Source organism: Tasmannia lanceolata, unplaced genomic scaffold (genome assembly GCF_043159265.1).
Source record: "Tasmannia lanceolata isolate RefF3 unplaced genomic scaffold, GAP_Taslan_0.1 ptg000025l, whole genome shotgun sequence".
Taxonomy (NCBI): Eukaryota; Viridiplantae; Streptophyta; class Magnoliopsida; order Canellales; family Winteraceae; genus Tasmannia; species Tasmannia lanceolata.
The window spans coordinates 12,543,158-12,554,188 of NW_027518702.1; the positions used below are offsets into that span (position 1 = coordinate 12,543,158).

Sequence of the window (11,031 nt, forward strand, 5' to 3'; positions counted from 1 at the left end):
CTCGGAAACCATACCAACAACATCTAGATTTCAGCGGCAACAACTCCTTTGCTTTGATAATGGCACTAACCAATTCATTAAACACTTCTGATTGTTTTTTTTTATTATAGTTGTTTAGGAATTATAGCAATCTTTAACAGCTAATTAGAAAAGCATAAATAAAGAGAGGAGTGTCATTACATAAACGATTCTAGTCCAATCATTAGCTATTTAATTTTTGGCACCTACCCGGCCAGCTGACTTTTTTTTTTCGCTAGAGACCAATGCGTGTTGCTCTAATGGTGAAAAAAAAATGAAGAACATAATAATGCAAAAAAATCACCAATTTTTAGCTCATGTTTAAAGAGTATTACATTAAAAAGTAAAGTCCAAATTAGACCCAAAGTTGGGATTAGCAAGTTTATTAGCTATTCCATTATCCTCACCGAATGATTAAAGAAAGAAAAAATTATCGAAAAACGATCATTGGTCATAGCCATAATCACGAAGATTATCTCAATGTTCTATCAATGACCCCAAGTGACCGGAATCTTCGCCAAGTAGAACATAGAATATAAACTGATTCAAATTCAATTCAAATGCCGCAAGTCAACCAAACTCTTATGACATGGAATTAATGAGATTTTAAGGGGCAGTGCTTTAAAACTGGTACTTAGATTAGAACTCGACCAGGTAAAAAGAGTCAACTTGTGCGAATCAGGGATTTGCGCAATCAAATTTTCATGAACTCAGGCTAGACAAATGAGTTTTTTTATTGACTCGGTAGAGCAAAACTCGAGCTTAACCAAAACTCAGCCAAGGTAATAGGAAATCAACTTGTTTTAAACAGTGATTTTGGGTATTTATTCTGTTGGGTGTCTTGATAGTCAATTGAGTTAAAATGCTGGTATGATCTGACTCTTGGATCATTAGCATGTTAGATTAGATAGTCAGGTTAGATTTGGTTTATCGCCTAAATCATATCTCTATCTTACAAGTGTTTTATATGAGCACTTGTCATGGTTACGGTAATCAACCAAGATTAGTCAACCAAACTCAAGCAAGATCAATCAACTGGTTCAAATAATATTCAGTGGTCAATGGCCTTTTAAAATATTGTTCTAGGGAAAATCTGTGAAAGGGAGTATTGTATTTATCCTTTCAAATTCACAGAAATGGAAATGTTTCTGCTTTCTCAAACCAAAACCTAAGTTCAGAGAGAAAGGAGTGTAGGACTCTTCAAGAGCTTTTGTGGCAACATGGGCTGCTAACAAACAAGAGAACTAGATGCGTTATCAAAGTAATTAAGAGAATGTTTCAACTTTAACCCTACCAATGAAATTGAAATAAACATGTGTAAAGTATGATATCATATACAGTTCTTGATCATCAGTTCACAAACATAGAAAAAAATAAAGTTGAAGTCTTGATAAACTTAATTAAAATAACTAACTAATGAACGAAATAGTTAAAAATGGAATAAAATATTGGTAATTAATTAACATTCAAAACTTGTGAGCCGAAGGAAACAAAAATAAAAATAAATGAAATGGTCAAATAAAAAAAATTCAAGTTTATATATTTCTAAGTACAAAATCATTGCGTGGTGTATACACTTTGTCCGAGCCTTTGTTTTTGCTTAATTATCCACTGATGACCAATGAATAGTAAAAACCAATCAACCCCTACTGTTTTTGCTTAAATATTCCACGGAATATTCATGGCCCAACTGTGTGAGAGGGGCTGAGAAGGAAGGAGAGAATTGACTGGATAGGAATAGAGATAACATAAAAAAAAAAACCCTAAAGCCTGTTGGAGAGTGGTGAGAGAACAAAACAGTATTGCTTCAAGGCATGATATTACTTTCCTTCAGACAAAATTCGCCCCCACCAGAAGTGTGCAAAGGGGATCCGTGAACTGCCTCCAAGATACAATGAAGCCTAGTAGGAAAATCCTTCTAATGTTTGATGACGCCTCACACAAGCGGAATCAAACCCGAAATACCCTTTAGAATTTCAAGCCTTAGAGAAATTTCCAGATACTGTTTCTACATACTAACAGTATCCAGAACAGTAAAAAGAACAAAACAGAATGTAAAAACTTTGGGGAATGTTCTAAGGAGAGTAGAAGTGTGCTTTTAATCTGTCATAATTGCACTATTAGGTTGTCAATTCGTTTTTGTCTAAAGAATAAAACAGAATGTAAAAACTTTGGGGAATTTTCTAAGGAGAGTAGAAGTGTGCTTTTAATATGTCAGAATTGCACTATCACGTTGCCAATTCGTTTTTTGTCTAGAAATGAAAGTCTGCTCATTTTAAAGAGCCTCTGATGTATTTTCAGTGTGAAAAGCACCTCTATAGGGTAACTTTTCAGATTTGTTTGAATTTTGACCGTTAGATCGCACCCATTCATGATTGAACAGTCCAGATCGATCATGGTCGGTTTGGGTAAAACCTCCCTCCAACCCCGCAACCGCTAGATCAATCATCTACGGTGCAGATCGCAACCATTGGGCTCTTGACCGGTGGGAGGATGAGACACAATCCAATGGTCTTCATCTAGTAACTGTTAAGCCACGATCCGACAATTCGGATCGCACACGCTGCCACGGTAGCCGTTGGAGCGCACTGGACTCGCTGGACCGACCGTTCGGCCCGACTCGAAGCCCAAACCGAAGGAACCATTCGGCCCACCCACTTGATCGATCCACCTTGATCTAAGTCCAACGGTCCAGATCTAATCTGGAAAAATTAAAGGCTCCAATCGTCGCGGAGTGCAAAGTGCGCTACTAGTGCCCTATAGCCCATTGCCCACGCCGTGCGTGTGCGAGCGGTGCGTTGCATCGTCCCGCAGGTCAAACCCATGGGTTCAACCCAATATGCAACCAAACAAGTAGTAGAGATGGGTAATGATATGAGCCCTTCTCTTTCTTTTTCAACATCCAATACGAGACTATCTTTCAACCACATTTCTACATCCTTCTCTAAAAAGCAAATTTTTCCAAAAAAATCTTTTCTTTTCCCCAAACTCTTTTGAGAAAACATTTTCCAAAACACTAAACTATGGCAAAATCAAGATTTTGAAAATCCAAAATCACTAACAAAAACTAGTGAAAAGAAAAATAGAAAATACCTATTTAGAATTGGTTTTTCGTTTTCATCTTGTTAGGAGCTTTTCATGCTCTCCTTACTTCCACCCTCTCAAGTCTCTCCATCTCCCCCGTCTCTCACAACTGGCCACCCAAATATTCCATGGAATATTTTTTTCATGGTGGCCAAACATGGCCTCACTTTTAAGGAAATGTTTTATGTATGAGTTCCATTAACAAATTCATAGATAACTGAAGACCAACAAATTAATTAAAGATAAACTGTTCTTGGTTTACGTGGACTCAGTCACCATTTCTTGCTTAACCTAAATACGTCCTTAATTCCTTGCCTAACCAGGGTTAGTTGTAATGACCGTTGACCACAATATGATATAGCAGCCTAACTTTTATGAAGAATCCTTATCTAATTTCTCATACAATATTATAGTATGGCCTAACTTTTAGAAGAATCCTTATCTAGCTAATTTCTCACAAGCTGCCTCTAATCATCTTCACTAAATCAAAAGATTAACTAGCATTTGGATTGATTTAATGTGGGGTATTGGCAGTGATGACTGTGGACCCAGTGGCAGTGATGACTGTGGACCCAGTATCGAACTTATCCAAGTATTTTCATAAATTAGCAAATTGATTCGAATAGCACATTGTTTACATGTGATTAGCATTAATAGTTGTGTTAGAGAATGAAAGATTAACCAAAACCTACAAGTCAGCAAATGCTGAGAAATCATTCTCTATTCCTTAAAAAACTGCAAGTTTCTTCGTCTGATCAACTCTATTTATACTCATTCATCACAACATATTCATCATTCGAAAACTCTGTGTTCATTAGTTTCATATCCTACCTGAGTTATTAGCCACTTCTTAAACCTTCATGGCAGAAGAAACAACCACTAATCAGATCCAACCACCGACTTACGGAAACCTAATCACTATTCTTAGCATCGATGGAGGCGGAATTAGAGGAATCATCCCTGCAGCCATACTTGGGTTCTTGGAATCACAGCTTCAGGTATAATATATTATGAACAAAACACTAATCAATGAATATATGCTTATCAAGCTTAACCAAAGCAAAATCATACTTACATATAGGCCATGTTTGGTTTATCCATGGAATGTTAGTTTATAAATTGGTGAGAAAGGGGTGACGATGGTAGGGTAACGATAGATTTGAGAGATTATCAATGAGGACATGGTGATATGTCACTAAAACAATTAGGAAAAAATAGATTGTATAAATAGATGGTGATATGTCACAATTGGGTAAGCTAATATTATTCATGGGAAAATAAAATCGGAGTTGCCAAACATGGCCCTAAGGGTAGCATCCCATAATAAGATTATCCATTTCTTTGTGCCATGGTATCTTAATATGTTGAGATCATTTTCACTAGTTTTCATTGATTACAACAATCTCTAATGCATGCTTATATAAACATTTAAGAGATAAACATAAGAAGATAAGAATAAACTTTAGGAGCAATAATCTTAATCTAACCTAGTTATCTAATCCAATCTAACTACCTCTCATCAAGTACTTGATGATACAACAGTCAAATCTCACAAGATCTAATATATTTGAGCACTCTGTCCTTGTTATTTTAATATTTTAATTTCAAAAGTTGTGTTATGGAGCAGGAGCTGGATGGTGAGAATGCAAGAATTGCAGACTATTTTGATGTGATTGCGGGGACGAGCACAGGCGGTCTTGTTACTGCCATGATAGCTGCACCAAATGAAAACAACCGTCCTCTATTTGCTGCTAAAGAAATCAAGGATTTCTACCTCGATCACGGCCCCAAAATCTTCCCACAACCATGGTAACAACAACAACAACGATGAAGATGATACCGGCGTAAAAACAAATTTTACGCACAATTTTCCACTTAAAAAATGGGCACGAAACAAATTTTACGCCCAATTTTCCACTTAAAAATGGGTATAGAATTTATTTTACGCCCATTTTACATGGAAAGAAACAAAGCCCAATAATTTATAAAATAACAACAATGATGATGATTATTGGTATTTTCCTTCAATAAGTTCCTAACATTTTCTTTGTTTTGTTCAAAAATCACAGTGGGCCATTCCCTTCTGCGCAAATAATAGTGAAAGAAATATTTGGACCCAAATACAATGGAAAGTATCTTCATAGTCTTGTAAAGGAAAAGCTTGGAAATGTAAGGTTGCACCAGACCTTGACGAATGTGGTTATTCCAACATTCGACATCAAGCAACTCCAGCCCACCATCTTCTCCACTTCCGGGGTTCTTCCTCTTCTCTTTCTCTGTTTTTCTTTCACAGATTATATTCTCATTTTCTTCTCTTTCTGTTCATTTTCATTTTGCTAGGTACATGGGCATGTTCCACCATTTGATTGTTATAATCCCATGGTGGATATGAACCATGATAAAAAATGGTCGTCGTCTTTAAAGACAATAATCTAGAGATGGTGAGAATTCATAAGGCGGATTCTTAAAACACCTATATCTACTGTTGTGGCCATAGGGGCGTGATTTTGTAATACGCTAATTAGGCCAACATTCATAGATAAAATAATTTCTTTAACGTCCGATTCCCAAATAATTCGATTTAAGGTATGCACACATAGATTTAAGATCATTTCTACAATTTGCTCTCCACGTCTATGTTCATAGCCTTCGTTGTTGCTTCTTCAATGTTACCCACCGAATAAAAGGCCTGCTTGGGAAGGCCTTGATTGGAGAGATTTTGAAGGCATGATAAATATTTCAAGGGCAACACATATGAATAGGTTTGATTAATAAAAGAGTGGTGAATGTTTTGTTAAGGAATAAAACTCAACAATAAAAATAATCTTTGTGGCTGATGATGACCATTTTTTCTCCCTAAATAATGTCTAAGAGCTTTTCTATGCGGATTAATTAGTGGGTGCTATTAATTAGGTCCAAGGTGACACAACCCCATCATCATCATCATTATTATCATCATATTCTTCCTTAGATAGTGTCACGGACACACAAGCTTATTGCTCATTTTTCCAATTGCAGGTAAAGTCTGACCCATCTTTGGATGCTCTTCTCTCGGATATCTGCATCGGCACATCTGCAGCTCCAACTTATCTTCCAGCCCATTACTTTGAAACGAAAGATTCTCAAGAGAATGTGAGGGAATTCAACCTTATTGATGGTGGTGTAGCTGCTAATAATCCAGTAAGCTCATCTCAGGCCTACTCGAAGCAATATTTTTAATTTTTAAACCCCAAACACAATTTATAGAATATTCATTGACAATATTCTTCACAAAACAATTGACCCTACATCCAACGTTGCCACATGTATGACATTGGAACCGTCGATCTCGTGGGCAACGGGCACTCTGCCAGTTCATCTCACCATGATTGGATAATACTAACCTCTTGATAAAAAAAGGCATCTTTCAGAATTTTTCCAAAGGATGATTTTGTAGTCTGGATATTATGTATGTCTCTCTAGTGATGGGTCAAGCACAACATCCCATGTGGGACTCAAGGTTGATGTTAAAAGAGAATTCTAAGATGATCCTCCAAGGCCCGTTCCTATTGGGTTTTGAGAATTGATTTTAAGTCCAAAACTGATTATTAGGCTCAAACTACGTATCATCTCAATCCCAATAAACAGTTTTTGGCTCAAAATCAATATCAAAATCCAAAATGAATAGGGCCTAATTTTGAGTTTTGAGTCAAATAATCTGGTTTGGACAAATCAATTCTCAAAATCTGATTTTGAGAATTCTAAGATGATCCTCTAACGCCTTGTTTGTTTTGGATTTTGAGAACCGATTGCAAGTTCAAAATTGATTATAAATTTCAGTCAAATAATCAGTTTTCGACTCGTAATGGGTTCTCAAAATTCATAACAAAATTATCATAAGAGAAAAAATAATAATAAGTATAAAGTATTTAATCCGAGCCATTTTTTCAGGCATTGGTTGCCATAAGTACTGTGACCAAGGAGGTTTTCGATGGGAATCCAGATTACTTCCCAATCAAACCAGTCGACTATGGCAGATTTTTAGTTCTCTCATTAGGAACGGGTTCGCCAAAGAAAGAAAATACATACAATGCAGCTCTCGCAAGCAAGTGGGGGATTCTAGACTGGCTCCTCTATGGCGGTTCGACTCCAATAATCGACGTGTTTACTCAAGCAAGTGCAGATATGGTTGACATCCACATTGCTGTAGTTTTTCAAGCTCTTCATTCGGAGCGTAACTATCTTCGAATTCAGGTAAGAATAAATGCAAATTTTTTCAATATAAGGGAAATTCTAAAATGCAATTTACTTAGGGGAAATGATATTTCCACACTTTTTCATAGCAATTCTCACCCCATTTTGTTTTTTAAAAGTGACCACATTTCCACAACATTTCTTTTGCTCCTCCTGACAGTGGTCATTTCCTTGGAAAGGAAAACAAAAGGCGGTGGAAATGATTGCAAATGGGGTGAAATAAGTCATTGGAGACTTTGCCAATGGTTTTAACATGAACTTGGCCCCTAAAATGGAGAAAAAAAAAAAAAAAAAAAAATTGACGTACGCCTTGGGCAACTATAACTCTCCTCTAACTAACCATGTCTGCTCCCTCTCCGTCTCTTCACATCCTCTGATGATGGATATCTTGTGACGGCTTTTGATAATGTGGATGAGAGTAGGACCCTGGTGGATATTTATAAGGGAGCTTCCAGAATTTCATTACATCTTCAAGTCCCTCTTTCTACATTCCTTGTCATGGAATATTCATGGGCCTAATTGTGTGTGAGAGGGTGGAGAAGAGGGAGAGGGAGAGAATTGAGTGGATAGGAGTGGAGAGCACAATAAAATCCCTTTAAACTAGTGAAAAAAATTACCTATTTAAAATAGAATTTGTGTGTACCTAGTTTTTCTGAGCTTTAGGAGCTTTCTATGCTCCCCTTAATTGCTCCCACCCATCAAGTCTCTACTTCTCCTACCCATGTCTCACATCCAGCCCCACAAATATTCCATGGAATAATTTTACATGATTGCCAAACAAGGCCTTGGAGAAATACCATTTTCCCCCGTAATACTCTTTTTTAACTAATCTTAAGCATTATGATCATACCCTTCAATGAATTGAGTACATACTTTTGAATGGAATACCAGGACGATACATTAACGGGGAACGTGTCTTCGGTCGACAACAGTACGAAGACGAACTTAAAGAATCTTGTGGCGATTGGTGAAGGATTGTTGAACAAACCAGTTTCAAGAGTGAACTTGGAGACAGGAATCTTTGAATCTGTTGAAAATGAAGGCACCAATGAACAAGCTCTCATAAGGTGAAAACACAAGCCACTCCAGAGCTCTTCTTGTTAACGTCATTGTCTCTTTAATTTATGACTAATCTTCATATATTGCACTCTTCTTTACAGGTTTGCTGAACAACTTTCTGAAGAAAGGAGACTTCGAGAGTTAAGATCACCACATACCAAATCTCCCAAGTGACGGAAAAAATCTCCCAAATGAGATTGATATTAATAGACAGCCTTAAATAAGGCATGACGCTCATTTCAGTTTGTCCCACCTGTAAAAATAAAATAAAGGCCAATCAAATAAGATACACTGGTATCGTGTAAAATGCGGCCTATATTTATTGGTAACAATTCTTTAATTCTTATCAGTTTATTTTATACGTTTGATATGTTGTGTGGATTTTATTATATTGTACTGATCGTGGAATAAACAAAATTTGCTTCTTTCTATAAGAATGTGCATATTTTGCTTCTTTTTTTCTAAGTCAATGAGATGTTTTCATCAATGCGACTTTTTAAAGGAAAAGACCCGTTTAACTGCTCAATTTAGGGAATTGGGGGGGACCTTTGATCTCAAGGTTGGAGTATATAGTCTTTTACAAATTGTGACTTTTACAAATTTATTTTGATCAAGGCCCCTCTTGTTTTGGATTTTGAGAACCAATTGTGAGTCCAAAAGTGATTACAACTCAAAATTAAGAACCCATTTGTTTTGGATTTTTAGAATCGATTTTGAATCCAAAACTGATTATTGGACTCAAAATTAGTCTAATAATCACTTTTGGACTCCAAATTGGTCCTCAAAATGGAGAAATCATACGGTGCCCAAGTGTAAAGTTCAGTATAGGTGGTACGATAGAAATACCGCCCTTGATATTTGATCCAGCAACAGCTTCTTAAAAGGGGGCTGTGGTTGGATCAAATATCAAGGCGGTATGTCACTTCATGCTCGGGCACCATATAAAATTTCCTCAATTGATAAATGAAATATAAGAGAAATTATACGGTGCCTTAGAGTGGAGTCCAATGCAGGGGGTGTTAGAAAAAATCCGCCGGGCAAATCCGATCCAATCATGCACAAATAAATGGAAAAGTAAAATAAACAAATAAACCACAAGATGAACACCGAGATTTTACATAGTTCGGCTAAGATGCCTACGTCCATGGGCGAGAACACGATCTTCCACTATGAGAAAGGCAATATGCAAGGAATACAATGGATTTAACACAAACCCACAAACCCCTAACTCTTTCCATTGCTTTCTCAACCTGAGAAGAAACCCTCTTCTCTCTCCCTTTCTCTCTCCTCCCTCTCTTTCTCCAAGCCACAAACACAATTGCGGCTGACAGACGACCCATTGTTCATGTAATGAAGTGGCTGTTATACCTAGGTTTTTACAAAACCTAAAAAAAGACTTTTTAATTTAGTTTCCCACGAGAATAGCTACTGTGTGGGAAATAAGGGAACTTTACAAACAATCTCCAACTTGGCGTGTTTCCCAGCCACCTGAAGATATCTCTTGATGTCACTGGTCCTCTGTCACCAAAAACCATCATTGGCCTTTTGACGGACCAGCTACACACCCTTGAATAACCCTGGTTGTGACTATTCCTAATTCGATCAACACGACCAATACACATGTGTGGCTATCATCCCGTTAACTCACATAGTCAACCACAAAGAGGGTTCTTGATCCATCCTCCCCAACGTAGGTACTATCACTTTCTCACCATCTTCTGCAACCCGGAAACCTGCCTCCACACCAACTGCAAAAAAGAGAGCCTACATGTGCACGTGCTACCACCCTTTGTCTAACTAGCCATTGAGATCTTAGGAACACTAGTTACCATATCCTTGACCAGATGATATAATTCGCCACACTTCTCTCCTTTCATCAAAACCATACAGCCGCGCGTGATTTTCATGGCTCCACCTGTAGCTTAATACCAGCAACCCATGGAGTCCTACAGGCCAAGTGATACTAGATTCTTTCATATCTTTGGGACATATGCCACACCATCCAAAGTACGAATCACTCCATCAAACATCTTGATCTTTGTTGTTCCAACTCCCGTAATGTCACAAGTAGACCCATCACCTAAAGACACTACACTTGCCCTTTCTCTTCAAACTACCAAAATATTCTCTCCTAGAGCGTAGCTGAACTTAGCATCCTGAATCTAAAATGCACTAACCATGACAAGTGTGATTTCCTGTAGAGACTACGAGAACGTCTCCAACCTCTTCGCTCAACTCATCCGTTATGGCCACCACCGTATTTGTAGCACCAATGTCCGACTGGTCAACTCACTTCGGACAGTCCTGCTTGGTATAATCGTACTCCTTGCCGTGATAACATTGCACGCCCTTGCCGCTGACCTTGGATCTTGTCCTACCTTTTCTTGATCCCTTGTCAGATGACCTTCCTCTTTGATTCCTACCACGAACAACCAACCCATGCTCTTGACTCCCATCAAGAACATATTTCTTTCGCATCTCATTTCAAAAGAGCCACATTGTGACTTCCTCTAACTTTATTGTATCCCTACCATACAATAAATGAAATTCGGTGGCGGAAATCGGTACGCGCGGTGGAAGCTTGAGTATGTTATAAACAAAAATTTTTACCTTCCATCGTCTGTCCAAGATCCTAGT

The 11,031-nt window shown here is 37.6% G+C and overlaps 1 protein-coding gene across 1 annotated transcript; it reads left to right on the forward strand.

Annotated features, from left to right (window-relative positions):
- The first annotated feature begins 3,844 nt into the window (after positions 1–3,844).
- Positions 3,845–8,825, forward strand: LOC143857833 (patatin-like protein 2). The gene is made up of 7 exons (XM_077368351.1): positions 3,845–4,100; positions 4,730–4,911; positions 5,172–5,358; positions 6,121–6,282; positions 7,033–7,335; positions 8,227–8,402; positions 8,496–8,825. The coding sequence occupies exons 1-7, from the start codon at positions 3,963–3,965 to the stop codon at positions 8,566–8,568; spliced, it is 1,221 nt and encodes a 406-aa protein (XP_077224466.1). The 5' UTR covers positions 3,845–3,962; the 3' UTR covers positions 8,569–8,825.
- The last annotated feature ends 2,206 nt before the right edge of the window (positions 8,826–11,031 follow it).